General features: G+C 51.2%; 1 protein-coding gene across 7 annotated transcripts in view; it reads left to right on the top strand.

The window, feature by feature from the left end:
* PAX2 (paired box 2) overlaps positions 1-16782 on the top strand; it is a 77716-nt gene extending 60934 nt beyond the window's left edge. For 3 of the 7 annotated variants that reach the window (XM_010859513.1, XM_010859512.1, XM_010859516.1), the window contains 3 exons: positions 13741-13842; positions 16075-16161; positions 16641-16782. In XM_010859513.1, the coding sequence (XP_010857815.1) occupies positions 13741-13842; positions 16075-16161; positions 16641-16762 (311 nt within the window). In that variant the 3' untranslated portion in view covers positions 16763-16782. Of the gene's footprint in view, positions 1-13740; positions 13843-14000; positions 14087-16074; positions 16162-16621 lie in introns of those variants that run through there. The other 4 variants (XM_010859515.1, XM_010859514.1, XM_010859517.1 and 1 more) reach the window with 2 other exon arrangements.
* Positions 16783-17847: the final 1065 nt, after the last annotated feature.

Genomic DNA, 17847 nt, shown 5'->3' with positions numbered 1-17847 from the left:
TCGATGCAGGGGGTGGGGCACCTAATCCAGGTGGATCCAGAGCAGCAGAGGCAGCTAGAGGGGAAGAAGGCCGAGGTGCGGCGCAGTGGAGGGCCCAGCTGATGACACTCCTGGCCTCTGAGCTGCGGACTGGCACTGCAGAAAAGGGTTTCCGGGCCAGGAAAGTGCCCAAGTGGGAGAGACACACATCGAGGTGTTATTAAAATTCACCTAATTATTCTGGAGACAATAAAGCCAATGTGCCGTTTGTTCCTTGGGAGAGAGAATGACTGAGAAGGGTCTCGGTGGGGATTGGGAGACATTACTTGGCTGAGGCATTACTTGCCGAGCAAGGCGAGCAGAGGTGGCCTGGGGACCTGGCAGCCCAGCTGTAAGCAGCCAGCAGCAGAGACAGGGAGCGGGCTTGGCCCCACTGGAGGACAGGTTCCAACTTGGAGCTGTTCTGAACGTGGCTCAGGTCTGAGACAGGCTGCAAGCAGCCACCGTCTTCCACCTGGGAGCTTGGGAGAGCCCTGATGCTTGCTGTTCCATATTCTCCCTAAGGGGTGTCCCAGACCCACTGTTTCCGGCCTGGACAGAGTAGAGCTCTTAAGCTAGGCAGTCAGAGTTTGAGTTCTGGACAGGCTTTTTGGGAGTGACAGCCAAAAGCTGGGTCAGGACACAACACAGGACCCACTGGCCCTCAGCAGGAGACAGTCCATTGCCCAGTACAGAAGCTCTCTGAGCTGTGGGCGTTCCGACCCAAGGAAGAGCGATGGCCTAGGATGGGTCACGTTTCTTCTGATCTGCTGAGAGTTACAGTTGTCACTTCCCAAAGGTGGCCCACCCCAAGGCAGCAGCAAATCAGAGTCCAGGAGACTTCTCTAACCCCAGCTATGCTTCCCTGGGCCCAGGGCCACCATCCAGAAGGTAGAGGCTTTCTGGAGTGGAGATAAGGATCTCTGGGGCAGGGTTCCTACAGCAGGAGAACTCAGGCTGGTGCAGAAAAGTGCCTCCACCTTGAGCATCCCCCCGCCCGCCTCCCCCCCATGGCCCTGGAACGGTCCCAGCTCAGCCTGGGAACATCTCCGGCTGATCCATCTGGATCCAAGTGTGAGAAAAGTTCATTTCAGACCCAGCTTGACATTCCCAGGTGGCAAGTTAGCACTAACATCTCAATCTGTATGCGACATTTCAATCAAGCGAGGAGTAACAAAAGCAGAACCATTAACATTCGGAGCTGTTCACCAGTGGTAATGACGGGGAAACTCGCTCAGAAACTGGAAATTACCAAAAAGAGAGAAGAGTGTGGAGAAGTGGGGGAGGGGCGATGGGAGGAGGTAAGGGGGCAGGGAATGATTTTTCTACACTTAGGCCAAGATCCAAGGTTTGGATTAATGGTGCCATTACCCAAGAAAGGGCTACAGATTATGCTCATTCTTAAAATGTTTTTGCTGGCAATTAAACGGCTGCAGTTATTGATCTTTGTTGATTTTATGTCCTCCTAATTTGCATAATCTCTTAAAGATGAATGATTCATGATGTGTTTAATATGGGGATGAACAGAATTTGCTGGAGGTACTGTCAAGGTGAGAAACAGGGCAGTGCCCAGAGGTTTCCTGGACCATCTCAGGAGTTGGGTCCAGCAAGTTGGCCTTCAGGCCAGGAGTTTGTGGGTAGCAGTGAGCAGTGATGTAAAGACAGCGGACATCAGAGAGGTGAATTTCGGGTGAGTTTTTCTAGAAGGATGTTGATATCTAGAACTGGGTTCCAAGCACAGCTCAGATACAGGAATGGCTTTTGGTGTATTTGAAAAAATCCCCCCCTAAGATTCTTTATGATTTTATTTGGTTGGAGAGTATGAAGGGCTTTGGTGGGGGAGGAAAGGGCTGGAGCTTTCCAGCAGGTGATTCTGGCCAGGTGTGTGCTCCAGGTAAGAGAGGGCATCCTGTGGCCACAGTCCAGCTTGAATGTGCTCAGGTGTTTGAGGAGCCCTCTTCACCTCCTATATCCTAAACTAAACCCCCAGCTCATCTTCCTCCCAGGGGACAGGCAGCTGAGGCTGTAAACCTCTGCAAGTGAGTCCTAAGGAAACAGCTCAGGAAGCCCTAGCCCAACCCGACAAGCCGACCTTATTGATATTCCTGCCACCTCCTGGCACTAGAGGCTGATTTCAAACTTCACCAGCCACTTGATGCAGCTGTTCCACAAGGTCAGGACTGAGAAGAGAGAGGAACCTGGACTATTGTTTGGAGGGGAGAGTGGAGCCCAGTGGGCCAGGACACAGCTAATCACATTGCAAGCAAGGGTGGCTGCTGAAGCCTGGGGCTTGGCCCGAATGCCTCCCCTCCCTACCTTCCATCATGGAACCAGAGAGGGAGACGGATTTTTCTGGGTAGTGTTTGCAAGTTCTGCCGAGATTTTAATTTCACCGCATCACAACTCAGCAAGCTGCCAAGTCAAGCTGGTTATTTAAATTTATCACCCACTTTCCCTTCCGCCGCTGGGCCGCTCCAGCTCAGCAGCATCTCTTCTCTCCAGCCCACTGCTCTAGGCTGCTGGTCTGGAACAGAGCCGAGTCTCTCCTAAGTGATAAGGAAAAGGGGGCCAACTGGATGAGAGAGGGGGTGGGGGGCACTCTAGCCCCAGGCTTCCTCAGGTTGCCTGGCTGCAGCAACCTTCTACCACCTTCTTACCCTTTCAGAGGACCTCAGAGCAGGGCTGCCATCAACCCCTCAGTGGTCCCAAGGGCCTTTGAGTCAGGGTCTTTTCAGGGAGGACTCTGGTTCTGACTGTGTGCTGATGCCTCCAAGTCTCCCATCACTGGTAGAAAAAAGCCTCTCTTTCCCATGACCTCCTCACTGTGACTCCTCTTGTGTGCCTGGCCAGGTCTGCAGCTGCAGAGAGTGTGAAGGGACCTTGGCAGTGATGTTGATCTGCAAGAGTAAGATGAATACTAGTTTCAGGATTCCCAAAGTCACTTGCAGATGCTTCTGAGCATTTAGAGAGTCCCTTTGCCTGGTGAAGATCCACCCTGATAATGAGAGCAGGTTCCCTGCCTGGGAGCGCCAGTGGAGCAAGATGGTGTGGGGGGGAAGTCAGGGCTTGTACAGTGGCTCTCCATGTTCACTCTAGAATCCGAGGGATACACTGGGCCCCAGAGCTGCTGCCCTGAGTGAGTGGGCTTCACAGCCTCTGGTGAGACTCAGTGCTGAACACTAGGGAGCTTTATGCAAGTAAAGTTCTCCCCACCCTCTAAGTCCCAGGGGGTGACAGATGAATAAGATCGATGTCCAGAAACAAGGCAAGCTAAACTCACCAAAACACAGCTGGATAAATAACAATGAGAATTGCTAATATACAACCAAACCTCACCCTCTGGTATCAGAAACAGAGGGAGATTCAAACCCAGAGCAAAGTGTGAGAGGCCACAGTGGAGGCAGACCCTAACTGGGGGAGGCTGGGGTTGTAACATACCAGACAGAAAACATGATCTTGGGCCCCAGAGAAGCAACAACTAGAACTGAGTATTCCCCTGAATAAAGTCAGGAACAAAGCAGGACAACACTGTCTATGAAAGGAAACCGCAAAGTCATCCCCAGGGCCCACGGAAACAAGCGAGGGCAAAGTGATGTCTCTCTGAGAAGTGGAGACCCCAAGCCTAACCCTGAGTCCAAATTTACACCATGGGGATGTGGCAGGAACTCCCAGCTAAGAACTTACATCCAAATTTATCCAGGATAGTAACCTGCTCAGAAACCCCAGCAGGACAAGGGCAAATCTTCTTTGCAGAGACATCGTACAATCCAGAGGACATGGGACTCCCACAGAAACAAGTCCACCACTAAAGATGAGCTCAGTACAACAAATGACAGACCTCATATAAATACAGACTATTATGAGGGAGAGTTAGTAGAAGTAATAAGCAGAACAATTAGTACCCCCCAAGAATTAGAGATAATAACAATCCAAAACTATCCAGAACAATCCAAAAGCAACTATATAGTAAGCGTGTTTAAAATTCTAAAAGGTATTTCTAAAAGTAAGGGTGGGTGTGCTTACTCACTCAGTTGCGTCCAACTCTTGCGACCCCATGGACTACAGCCCGCCAGGCTCCTCTGTCCATGGGGATTCTCCAGGCAAGAATACTGGAGTGGGTTGCCATTTATTCCTCCGTCTAAAAGTATGTTTTGTGTTAATCACAGATCTGGATCCCACATCCCCTTCCTTACCACTGCTCAGCAACTAGTCAGGTAATAGTGACCTTAAAAAGGCAAAGAAGACACCTAGATTGTGTTCTCTGGGGATTTGGAGGCATGGAAAGAGAGGACCCCCAGGCAGCCCTGAAAGTAGAGCCTGTCGCCTTCTTATCCAAGCTCCCATACTGCTAAGTCTCAGCAGAGAATCTTCCCTTTCGGAAAAATGTCTGAACATTGGACAACTGTAGCAGGGACGGTCTATTCCTCCCTTATGGGGAAATTTCTAAAAAGCCTTGTTAGCTTCCCCACCCTGGTGGGGATAAGCTGGTTTTATTCAAGAGCTCAGGGAAATTTCTCTTGATGCCTAGAGACTGCAGGTCTGCAGGAACCTGTAGCTGAGATCTGGGAGGAGATGCTGCCTAAGCAAGAAATACCACCCACGGCAGGGGAGGGAGCAGAAGATGGGGTTCTTCTGGAAGCTGGTAAATTTGAGCAGAGGTGGAGGAAACCAGTAAGGCAAAGTTCAAAGAAAACCAGGGACTGGCCCCTGGGGCCTAGACAGAGTTGTGTGGGCTCAGCTTCTGAGAAAAGGTTGCGGACTATTAAAAGTTCAGCCTTCTTACCCACAGCTGGGATGGTGAGCGAAAGTGGCCTAGAGGTGTGGACCCTGGGAAACCCTCCTCTTGCTCCAGGAGTCCTGAGGACCTCTAGGAAATGCCTCTTTCCTGTAGTTAACAACCCCGTTCCAATGCGACTGCATTTCCCTCCATAAAACAAACAGCTTAGCCCTTGGCCAGCCCCTTGGGGGAGGAGAGGGCAATAAAGGCTGAGAAATGTTTCTGAAGGAGGCTAGGAGTCTCCTAGCCTTGTCTGTCAGCTCAAAGCCCCTGATTAGCTAGAGGAATTTAGGGCACAGACATCAGAGTTTCTCTCCAACCTTGAAAGGAGAGGGCTAGGGCAACTTCAGACACATAGCAAGTCATAGAGCTCGTGCTATGGCGGCTGAATGAAGCCAAGAGGGCTTCTCAGCTGAGAAGGCCCACTGATAAGAGGCTAGCCTCCTCCAAACATCCCTGAGGCCTCCAGACACATCCCCAAGGACCACCAACCCCAGACATCAACTCTGATTTAATTATGGGGGCATTTCCATAGCAATGAGACATTGACAGATAATGTGGGTGCTGTGGGTCTGCAGCCTAGGGAGTCATTGGATCAGGGCTCCTTCCCTTCCTCCTTCATTCAGTCCACCTCTAGAGGGAAAAGATATTTCAAATAAAAGTCATTAATTTACTCTAGGACTGGGAGAGTCAGGTCAAATTTGAACACAATAAAAGCTGTGCCACCCTAATCTCCAGCCCCAATTCTACACCCATGACTGTGCTCACCTGCTATCCCAGCAGTGATGGGCTGCCCTCCCAGCAGTGATGGGCTGCCCTCCCCAGCAGGGTGCCTTGGATAAAACCCCCTGGGCTGCTAATGGAGCCACTGAGGGAAGGAGAGGCATGGGGAAGAGGAAGAAGTTATAAAGGGCTCTCCGGCATCTTAGCAAAGATGTAATTCTATGGGCTTCTAAGTTGAGCTCAAATTTGGCCCATTACCTTGGGCTTCTCCTCTTGACTCCTCCCTTCATCTCCTCCTTCCATCCATGAGACCCAAAGGCTGAGCATGCCAAATGGACTGTATTTGGCCCTCCACAGCATGGTCTCACTGATTTATTTAGAGATCATGGAGAGAGGACAGTTTGAATTTAAATCAAAATATTTTTGAGGGAGCAACAATCTTTATTTCAAATGCATGTAGTAGCCAACTACAAAAAAAAAAAAAAGTGTTGCCTAGTAGAAAACTTCCCTGGGGACTTCCCTGGCGGTCCAGTGGTTTAAGACCCCATGCTTCTAGTGCAGGGGGCGAGGGTTTGATCTCTGGTCTGGAAACTAGGATCCTCCTGTATGCTGTGTGACCTAGCCAAAAAGAGAGAGAGAGAGAACACTGGGCACTGTTTTCATGATTAGCTGGGTTATAGGGAACCTTTCTGCTGCTGTAGATATTTAGAGATGCTTGAAGTGTCCCAAAGGAGAGTTCTCCAAAGGTGGGAGGAGGGATCCCCCAGCACTAAACCTATTTATCCCATTATTCGGTACTAAGAAGAAGAGGTTGGCTAAGTAAAAGTGAAGTCAGCCAGCCCAGCCTTTCCTGAAGGACCAGAAACCCTAAAGAGTGGTGTCCCAGTGAATGTTATAGGTATGTATTGGCACCAAGGACTCAGAAATGTCCCTGGTGATCTCGGAATCACCTAAGTAAAAGGCCATTTCCCCTATAGAGCCAGTCACCCTGACGAGGTGACAGGAAGATCCCCACCCCAGGGTAATCAGAACCCTTCCTTCCCAGGTTCTGAGCTGTAGCCTCGGGACAAACAAACCAGCACTTTTTCAGCCCTGAGCTTTGGGAGGCAAGCCCTGCCACTGTTGTTACTTCGGAGAGGGCTTTGCACACCTTCAGCCTGAAATCCTCGCCTCTCCTCCTCTGGTCGGCTGAGTAGGGAGGGGGAGCGGCTGGGGAGGGAGGAAATCCTGCAGTAGGCTCAGAGAGCAGCCTAATGCTCTGGCAGCTTAAGTGGCCGTTTTCCTTGGGATTAGGGTCTCACTTACACAGAGTGCCTGAAAAACGCTGCGCTTTCAGGAAGGATTAGAGCTGACAATTCAGCAATCTCAGAGAACAAAATAAAGCCAGAGAGGAACTGGGAGACCTGGAGCATCGAGAGACTGTGCAAACAGGCTTAACCTCTGCCCACCCAGCACGAGGGGCTGGGAGCCCATCAGCGAGCCCAGGCCCAGCCTCCAGAGTGCCAGCACCTAAAGACTCCATTCTTCATTTGTGACTTGTTAGTGGAGCCAGAGAAGGTGGTAGCCTGGGGAAGTGAAAGAGGAGAGGCTCTCTCTGGGCCTCACTTTCCTCCTCTGCAAAATGAGGGACTTAGACTAGAGGATAGTCAAGTTCCCTTTCAGTCCTTTGAGAATGCGATTCTTGCAGCACTCCCTGTCCTTCTCCCAGGATCCTAAGGCTGCAGCTCCATCCATGGTCCAGCTGAGTTATAGGAGCACCTCTTGTGGGGCCCTGGGCCAGCAGGCTAGCGTGGCCCAGTCGGACTGTGTGCTGGCAGAAGGGCAGTAACAGCACGACTGACTGTGTCCAGCAGGTTGGCTGTCAAGGTGCAGGCCTCATTCCGCCCACAAAGCTGTGAGTGGCATCCCTGCCTAGGACACCCCAGGGAACAGAGGTCCAGCTGTGGGTGGGAAGCCAGACTGGCTGGGAGAGCAGCTGCCCTGAGCTGCAGAAACAGCCCCCTCTGCTGGAGCCCAGGGCAGGCCAGCCTCTGGATGAGGAGCTATGGGGCCAAGACAGAGCCTGGGGCTGCAGGCCCTCACACAGGCATCTCTGACCCCCAGGAGAAACCTTCCAGAGAATCTGGAAACCTGGAAAATCAAGAACAAAATGAAATAGGTAGAAATTTCTTCCCCTCTCCTATTAAAACATCTTTTACAGATTTAAAGTTGTTGCTTTGGTGTGTTCTATATAACTGGGATTGGTCCTAAAGTGATCATAATTGATGTAGTGAATGTAAATGTACAGTATATTTAGACAGTAATTACAAGTTTAATAACTGTGCGCTCTTGAAAGTATTATAAACGCTTGTGTCAAATGCAGGCACAGACTGCCAACCTTGAAGCAATCTAATGTCTTCATTTTCACTACCGTATGAGAAGCAGACAAAACTTGAGGTTAGGATAGTAAAACAAGAGTTATGTTTTCTCCCCTTAGGGTCCTCCGTAGTGTCAAGTGGATAGCAAAAGTGCTCATTTTCAGAGAAAGATGCTGAGGGAAGGCATCTCTAAGCTCATTGAATATAACTTTTACTGTATAAATCTGTGTCTAATAAGTCTTGTTGTCTTGCCATCACTGAATGAAAGCATCTGTGCTGCTTTGGTGGCTTCCTTTTTATTATTTCCTTGGTCTTCTGGATGCTGACATTTGTCTTACTTGAGATAAGCCTTCCTATTTCTTCACATGTTATTCTACTGTTCTTTGTATGATCTGGTTTATTGCTACAATTCAAATGGTTTCAAACAAACCAGTGTCTTTCTTACTAATCAGTGTCTTTGGTCTTTTTTTAATAAACACTGCCTACTAATCTTTGAGTCATGAATACTTTTGAGAACATGATAAAAAGCCATCTAAGTATGGCATAAGTATGACTGTGACATCTTATGTATAGCTTTATATGGACTCCCTAAGCCCATCAATGATACCCTATAGGATCAGTGATCCCCAGTTTAAAACACTTGCTATAGAAAATGGAAGAACTTGAAATATGCAAGAAACAAGAAGTGACGCAATGTTCTATTATAGGAAGGATTTGCTTAGCATAATCCCAGGTTACTTTCCTGGACCAGATACCTATTTTCTGGGTCTACAGTAGTTGAGAATGTCATTCTAGAACCCATTTCCGAGTATACTGCTTGTTCTGTAGTCCAGGTTCTGTCATCTATGAGCTGTGAAATCTTGAACATAATACTTATCCCCTCTGAGGTTCAGTTTCTCATCTATAAAATGTGGATTAAAAAAACCAGATCAACATCATAGGTTGATATTGGGACTAAATGAGATAATATATAGAAAATATTTAGGACAACACCTAGCATAATTAGTAGGTGCTCAGTGAATGCTAGCTAGTCTAGGTGCAAGTAGAAACACAGCTCTGCCCTTGGATCTTAGAGCTGACAAAGTAGCATAAATTAACCAGGGACTGAAATTTTCTTAATAAAGCCTCACTTTGCTTTTCTCTGTACTTGTAGGAGGAACTGCACTTAGTTTCTCCCAAACAGTTGATTTGATCTGGCCCATTTGGTAAGGAGTGTCTGACAGAAGTGCGCTGTCTGATTCAGATGTAACGATTGCTGTAGAAATTGGCTTTAGAATCTTCAGGGACTTCTGCAGTTGAACTGAGAAGACATCCTCATCAAGTACAGTGCTTCTAACACTTCTGGGTACTTTAGATTCTCAACTACTCCTGTTTCTTGAAGAGCTTCTTTGTTTCTCAGAAAACTCTCCAAGGAGATTAATACCCAACCCCATGAAGTTTTACTGCAGACTTTCAGTGTCAATATTTTGTTCTTTGTGTCCTGTTTTTCTTGCCTCATCCTAATAACAGTGGTGACAATATGAGATTCTGTTTGTCAGAGGACTTCTTTTTCCTTTTCTTTGGTGCATTTGGGGAGGATCTGGCTTCATGTTATCATTGAAAGGCAGCGTGGTACAAACAGAGCTTCACATTTGTCATTTACCAGCTCTGCAGCAATAGGAAAGTCACAATGCTTCTCTGTGCCCCCGTTTTCTTAACTTTAAAACAAGGAAGTGAGACCCAACATCTCCAAGGCTCTTCCATCTTTAAAACTTTGTCATCTTAGGAAACAATTATCCAAAGAGAAATGCCCATCCTCTTATAGTATGTGGATTTTATTCATGTGTGATGCTTGGCGCGCTTTCATGTTCCTGGCATCACCAGTGAGCAAAGCAAATGCTTGACTGCTTCCTATGTCTGTCAAATAATACATATTTTAGAGCCATGTATTCTTCTCTGAAGCTGTTTCCTCCTCTTTCTGCACTTTTGCCTGTTTGTTTGAAGAAGGTGGTTATGCTGTCATACAGTTTTAGAGTCCGCCTGCACTCCCACTCGTCCACTCATCTGTAGTAATGCAAGGCCCAGTCCTCTGTTGATTCTTCCTTGCAAAGATTCCATTACCCATTCATATTCACTCACTGAAAGAGGCTTGCTCACAGAATGCTGCTGGGCAAATGGTATGATGGTCTTAGTAATTTGAAAACTTCCTGCAGTATGTGTTTTCCATTATTGACAGTGGTGTTCCAGAAGGATATATGGCTCTGGCAAGAGTTTGGTCAATTTGCTCCTGCTCTTCGGGTGTCACCTGTGTGCTAATGAAGCCGTTGAGAGTGCTTTGTATGCAGTGGCTTATACCTTTGTTGGCTCAGGGGCCCTGAACAGGCACTTCTTGGTGGTGATACTGATGTTACAGAATCCAGGAGAGTATAAGCACAGCTGTGTGCAGAACATCAGGAAGCTTTCTATGCTTTTTCCTCATCGTGGGTGTCTTATCTCACACTTCGAAAATATTTGAATAGCGCTTCCCAGATTCAGTTGTTTTTTTAAATAGAATTTAGAAATGCGCCTCTCAATCAACAGTTCTGTGGCTGCAAGCTGGATCATTTGCAAGAGAAAAACTCCAGTGGAAATAAACATTGCATAGTTGTGCCTCCAGGTAGCTGGTAACACCTTTCTGGTTATCCCACATTTCCTCTTCTCTCCTGAAGCTAGGTAAGGTATTGTGTGACACAACCTTAGAGTACAAAGAATTTGTGTGTAACAAGCTGTGAGAACCATGCAGCTGAAAATCAAAATTCAAATGCATTTAAATTCCTATTTATTGAGAAGACGCGTCCTTCTTTTCCTGGCTGTTTGGTGGCCATTAGGGTCACAAGACCAAGAATTGGTCTTCTATATTTTTGTAATTCAAAACCTCTGAAAGTGAAAGTGAAGTCCCTCAATCCTCTCTGACTCTTTGTGACCCCATGAACTGTAGCCTACCAGGCTCCTCCATCCATGGGATTTTCCAGGCAAGAGTACTGGAGTGGGTTGCCATTTCCTTATCCAGGGGATCTTCCCGACTCAGGGATTGAACCTGGGTCTCCTGCATTGTAGGCAGATGCTTTTTACCGTCTAAGCCACCAAAGCTTCTACATCCTCCCTAACTCTCCTCTATCTTGGGACTTTTTTGACCACAAAATGCCATATCACTAATCTCCCTAGAAATTGATAGATGTTGCTGACTTGTCCACTTCTGGTCCTCTCCACTGAGAGATAGTCAAGGAGGGTCATACATTTAGTTGACAATAGAAGTCAATGAAAGAAAACCCACAACAAAGCAAACATAGATTCTTCTATCTCTCTGGGAGTCCAAAGTGATCTCTGTTTGACAGTTCTGCTCTTCAGTTTTGAAATGTAAGAGATTAGCTATGTTAGATAGGTAGAAAGACTATCATTCCATGGCATGATAAAGCTGACTCACAACATATGAGTCCCTCATTTTCATCATCCTATATAAATCTTCCATCATCTTATAAAAATTCATAATCCATTATTCAAACTATTTGTACAGAAAAAGCAGATTTAAAATTTACATTTTGCTCAGCTTTTCCTCTCCAAAGGACACCAACGTATATGAAACAGAAAACAATATAACCCACCTGGAATGAAGTCCATTAATTAAGTCTATTAAATCCAATAGACTGAGAGAGAATTAATCAGTAAATTTTTATTGAGCATCTACCATATTTTCAACTGCAAGATAGAGCAGAAGACAGGGCCTGCCCTTGGTTCCGTTATGATCTGTTTGAGGAAGCAAACAATAGGGCTGATGCTTCGTGAACTATAGTGACTGGTAAAGCATGGAGGACAGAAATAATAGAAAATTTCAGAAGAGAGAAACTTCTCTGATAGGTAGAACAGTAGGGGTTTTAAGGCTTGAGCTGGAAGGAGAGGGACATGATAGTAAGAAGAAAATAACATGGCAAAAGCAGAGATTTCACAGCACCCAAGCCATTGACAGCAGTCAAACGAAACCAGGAGGGGTGAGAATCAGAGCTGAGAAAGCTGAGTGGGAAGAGTACCAGAGAGGCTTTGAAAGCCTGGTAGACTTTAGACTGCCAGAGAGACACTCAAACTATAGACTACAGAGAATCTGCAGTAGTTTTGCAAGGGAAGTGATGTGATGAAAGCAATGTTTCATGAGGGCTAACCAAGCAGCCACACGTGGGATAGACTGAAGAAGAATGTGGAGGCAGGGAACACAAATGGAGGAAATGGAAACAGAATGGCTCTAATAGACATTGCTAAGGAAAACTGACGGCACTTAGTGACTGACTTCATATGGTGAGGGTGGGAGCTATGTCAAGAACAACTCCAGAGGTTTTGGTCTGATGGTCTTCAAGTGGGTCAGTAGAACTGACTGTAGGGAAGATGATCACTTTTATTCCTGTCAGGTTTGAGGTGATGGTGGGACAGCTAATGAAAAGGTTCACGGGCAGCTGGGAATGCAAAGGCCTGAGCTGTGTCTTTGTCTATTTAGGGAAGGATGACTCACTCAGATGTGTTAAGGTAGCAGTGAGGAAACACACATTTCAGGGAAGTTGGGGGTGAGGTCAACTTTAAGGGGAGACTGTCAAGGAGAGAGAGAGGGAAGCGCTTTGGAATAGCCATCAGGAGGATGAGGTCTAGCGCCATCAATGAGAAGAAAGTGGGCCAGAGATGCATAGTTCTGTGACTTCTTCCAGCCACACCTCTTCCCAGGGTTGGACAGGGGCACTGAAGTGGGAGAGTGGCACTGGCTGAAGAGGAGACTAAGGGGAATATGGAGAGGAGAGATGGGACCTGGGACCCAGGAGAGGATGAATGAGTCTCTAGGGCATGAAAGTATGGGAGAGGGCAAATTATTGTTAGAGACTGGAGCATGCTAAATTGCAAAGGAGGCAGTGACCACTTTATGGCAATGGAGGGGGTCTGCAAGGAAGGAAAGCCATTCAGGGACAGCTGTGTTCCAGAGATGTCTGTGGACCATGGGTATCTCCCTCAGACTGGCATGCTTCGTCTTCACTCCAGGACAGTAGGAAAGCCCTTCCTCCCACTCTCCAGACTCTTAGCAACGGACACCTCCAGGGACAGAAGTCCAGCAGCTAGTGGGCAGAGCAGACTTTGCTCATTGAAACTTGGTCTAATCTACTTGTATTGCTGGCTCAAAGCTCCTGATTTGCTTTGGAGATGGTTTTCTATCACTTAAATGTCATAAACACTAACAGGAAAATAGCCCACCAGCCAGACCCTGCTCTTCACACCCACCAGGCCCAGCACCTGCAGCTTCACTTGGAGAGGACAGGGAATAACCATATGCACCAGAGAGGGAAGAGCTGAGCAAGATGATAGAGGTTGTTTTTTCTACTGGAGAGATACAGCTGAGTATCTCACTGGGAAGGAAGAGTAAAGCCAGGTCGTCTCCCTCCCTTCTCCAGCTGAGTTTGGGCTAGAAAGAGACACAAGCAAAGGCAAACACACACACATATGCAATGCTGTTGTTGCTGCTAAGTCGCTTCAGTCGCGTCTGACTCTATGCGACCCCATAGACGGCAGCCCACCAGGCTCTCCTGTCCCTGAGATTCTCCAGGCAAGAGTACTGGAGTGGGTTGCTATTGTCTTCTGCAACACACATGCACGGAGACACACAAAGAGCTACACTGAGCAGAGGTGCATACACACAGCTGATCCTGGGACATTCGGGTGACAAGCTAGGTACATGTAAGGGCTCACCTGGACCTCCTCATTCAGCTCTGCTCCCACGTGTCTGCACTCAATACTTCTTTCCCACAGAGCACCCTGGTGTGAGCAGAGGCAGACCCCTCTCTTCCAGGCCTCACCCCTTCCCCCTTTGTGTTTTTCCAGGTCGTGACATGGCGAGCACCACTCTGCCTGGTTACCCCCCTCACGTGCCCCCCACTGGCCAGGGAAGCTACCCCACCTCCACCCTGGCAGGAATGGTGCCTGGTATGTGACCCAGCTGTAGCTGCCTGATTTAGGTGGGGGTAGCTGAACTGTGGGTAAACTGCTGCATGGTCTGTAGTCTGAGACTGGGGGCTGGGGGGGAGACCCAATATCTCCTCTCCCACAAACTACTGCTGTTCTATCCCTCTGTCTCCCTAGAGGCCGCAGCGGGGGTCCCTCACCCTCCCTCTTGAGCACCCCACGGAGGGAGCCTGCAGAAGTACCCCCTGTATGTCCTGGCCCCTCTGCAGTGCCCACCCACCCCAGCCTGTGCCCTGGGAGCACTCGGCCTCAGCTCCACCCTCAGTGCCCTAGCCCACCCCCAGCCAGCTGACACTGCTCGGAAGAGCCTGCCCTGGTTTCCATGGAAACTTGGAGCCGAGAACCATTTCCAGGGGCATGTCGGTCAAAGGGACTCACATCTCAGACAAAGCCACCCTGGTCCACACCAACCCACTGGGAAGACCAGGAGCCAACCCCATTCCAGGGAGAGAAGGGAGTCAGTCCCTAAGGAGAGAGGAACAGAAGACAGGCTGTGGCAGGAACCAGAGAGGCAGGCTTCAGAGAGACAACCTAGAGTGCCCCCACGTCTCAGAGGAGCCCTGGGCCTTCACTGCTCCTGGGGGCTCTGACCTGTCCCCCTCTGTGAGGAGCTGGGTTTGGGCTGTGTGGATCAGAGAGAAAGGGGCCATGTGCAGGATCTGGTGAATACACCTGGAGGCCGTGCTCTCCCCAACCCCTCACCCCAGATTGGGAGCTGGGCTTGAAGCCAGAGAGTTGAAGTTCCTATTCACATCAACACCGAAAAACTCTTGTCTTAAAGAGGATGAGAGTCACTGGCCCTGCATCCTGTCCTGCTGGGCACCCTCTGTGTGCCCGTTCCCTGAAGCTCAGCTCTCATGGAAGGGGGAGTGTGGATAGAATAGGGTGACTGGCCCTATTCCTGGATGGGCCATTCAGGGACAGCCCTTGATCAGCAGAGCTAGGGGAGGGGGATTGCAGAGGGGGAGATTGCTGCCTGGAGTTGCAGAACAGGGGGCTGAGGAACTGGGTAAAAAGAGTTGAGGGTGTGAGTAGGGGGATTCCTGCCCAGATTTAGAGTAGGGGGAACAGGAGTGTTGGGTGCAAGGAGATTCTTCTGGGAAGGTCCCAGGCGAGAGCAGGTGGAGACTGGAGGTCTCAGAGAGATGGGGGTGCGGGGGTGGGGGGATAGCCTGCAAGGAGATGGGGTGAGGAGAACCGCAGAGAGCTCATGGTGGCAAGGGGGGAGTCGTTAAACAGAATCTAGTGCTGATGAGGAAATTACACTTGTTTCATTAGCGATGGGGAAGGAGATAGCTCAGTTCCTCTTGGTCACAGTTGAGCTCAGAAGCTCATTATCCTGCTGCACGCATGCTTTCCCTCCTCGTCAATAAACAGGCTTTCCAGTGGCTGCATCCCCCACCCCCACCCCAGCTCCCTCTCCGAGAGGGGCCCCTTCTCCTCTACTTAACCCGCGGTTAGGGATCACTGTAAACAGTCTGGGGTCATCACACAGGAGAAAGGGCGAGGGGGAAACCCGGGGGCCTGGCCTTTCTCGCGCGGAGGGAGGGAAGCAGCTTCCGACGGCTCCCAGCCCACGGGGCCCTCCGTTCACCGTTTGTGAACCCGCGGGCAGTCCACCTGCCTCCTCCCGCCGCCTCCTTCCCCTGCTGCGTGGCCCACGTTTCAAATCTCTAGAGGGAAAGATGAGAGGGGAGTGTTTCCCAGCAGAGCCCCCACCCCTCGCATTGGCACAGTGCTGAGATGCCATTCCCCGGACTTTCTGGGACAAAGTGTCCCTAGAGCCTGTCTTCGCCATCCTCCCCCCGCTTCCACCCTGTGGGGCTGTGGCTCCTAGAACCAGAGTCTCCACTAAAAAGGCTTTGGTCCCCATCGCAGGGCGTAGGTGCCCCTGGACTCAGAATAAGCCCTTCCTGGGTGACTCGGAGCGCTTCCGAGGGAGCGCCCCGAAACTACCTCCGCGGCGCTGTGGGAGGCGCGTCGGTGCTTCTGCAGACACACACACCCCACCACCACTACCACCACCATTAGCACGGGGTCTCCCCCTGCGGACCAGGTGGATTGTTCTCTCTCCGCCCGTCCGCCTGGCGAAGCATCTGCACCTCGGACCCGGGGGAGGCCCCTGGCCGGGCACGTCGGGCCCGCCCTGGCCTTGCGAGTGTCTGATCCCCACTCCCCCGCCCCCCCCCGCAGGGAGCGAGTTCTCCGGCAACCCGTACAGCCACCCCCAGTACACGGCCTACAACGAGGCTTGGAGATTCAGCAACCCCGCCTTACTAAGTGAGTACCGCCACCTGGCTGGCCGGCGGCTCAGCGTGTAGGTCCGCCAGCCCGCCAGCTCGGCCGTGCGGGTTCGACAACCCCCCACCGGACTTTTGGGCGCCCAGCCGGGCAGGCTCGTTAGCGCAGCTCTGAGGCCCCGGGATCCCTAGAGGAAGCCCGTGCCTCCCGCCCCTCCCTCCGCTCCGCTCTGTTCCCGGCGGCTGCAAGGCTCTGCGCCGCCCCACCCTGGGCCCCCTTCGAGGTCCGCAGTCGGGCGGCGGCGGTCACCGATCGGGTCCCTCTCCCACCCGGTGAATGCAGTTCTCCTGAGGGCAACCGGCCCCGCAACTCAGCCAAGGCCTCCCTGCACGGATCCTGCTAGACCCCAGCACGAGGTCTCTGCTTTGCTTTTCTTTCCTTTTTTGTTCTCCTGTTTGTCCTCTCACCCAGCCCATTCTTCTCCTGTGTTAACTTCCAGGTTCCCCTTATTATTATAGTGCCGCCCCCCGGGGCTCCGCCCCTGCCGCTGCTGCCGCTGCCTATGACCGCCACTAGTTACCGCGGGGACCACATCAAGCTTCAGGCCGACAGCTTCGGCCTCCACATCGTCCCTGTCTGACCGCCCGCCCCGGAGGGAGGCAGGATCGACGCGACCCGAAGCCTCCCGGCCACCGCCCCAGACCCAATCCCCCTCCCAGGACCCCTCCAGCTTTTCACTTCACCCCGTCCAAGGCGGGACAGGACGAGTGACGCCGCGGGCGGGACCCTCAGGCCCGGGCCCGCCGCCCCTTCCCGCCTGCTGGACTGGCCGCGTCGCGAGGAGGGCCCTACCCAGTTCGTCCCCGCCTCGCCCGAGCTGGCCTGGAGCCCACCAGCCGCACCGCCGGACTCTGGCCGGGCCCGCCGCTGCGCGCGGGGGACACGCTTCTGTGACACACAATCAGCGCGGACTGCAGCCTGGCCCAGCCCGGGTGCAGCCCGCCTCGGACGCTCCGGCGAGCGCCGGGAGGCTTCGCTGGAGGGACTGGGCAAAGGAAATGAAGAACAAAACGATTTTCTGCAGAAGGAGGAAGAGCCTCCTGCCGAGACCTCGGGAAAATGTCCGAATCCCGGCTTCAGCCAGATTGCCCCCACCTTCTGAGTGTGCCCTGCCCAGAAGGTGGAATGCAATGGGGGCGTGGGGGCCGGGCTTCAGGGATGCGCTTTGGGGATCGTCAGGCGTTTCCAAGGTTGGGACCCAAGGCACACAGGCCCCAGCAGCCCGCACCCACCGAGTCCGACCCTTGGCTCTTCCCAACTCCACCTGAACTGCCCAGTTCGCAAGGGCCCAGGCAGCCCCTACTAGTGACCAGCTTCTCAGCCCCCGCCTTGCCCCTACCTCGGCGTCTCTTCCATCTACCCACCTCGCAGCTCCTCCTCCTACCCGTCCTTTCCGATCCCACGTCGCTCTGCATCTCTCTTCCCTAACTCGCCGCCCTCACCTGAGTCTGTCCCCGTGCCTGCCTCAGGACCAGTTTCTGCAGGCCGCGGCACTGGTCCCCCCAAGCAGTTACCCGATGACCCCCGTCCCCCGCCCCGACACAGACTCAATCTGCCGGTGGTAGGAGCAGGATGTGAGTTGGCGTCTGAGCTGCGCGGAGTGGAAGGTGGGGGGCTGCCCACTCCACCCACCTCCATCCTCTTCCTCTAGCAGGAACTGAACAG

The sequence above is a fragment of the Bison bison genome, unplaced genomic scaffold (assembly GCF_000754665.1).
Source record: "Bison bison bison isolate TAMUID 2011002044 unplaced genomic scaffold, Bison_UMD1.0 scf7180017864456, whole genome shotgun sequence".
Taxonomy (NCBI): Eukaryota; Metazoa; Chordata; class Mammalia; order Artiodactyla; family Bovidae; genus Bison; species Bison bison.
Note: the sequence above shows the minus strand (reverse complement) of the source record. Positions and strands in the feature narration are given on the sequence as shown.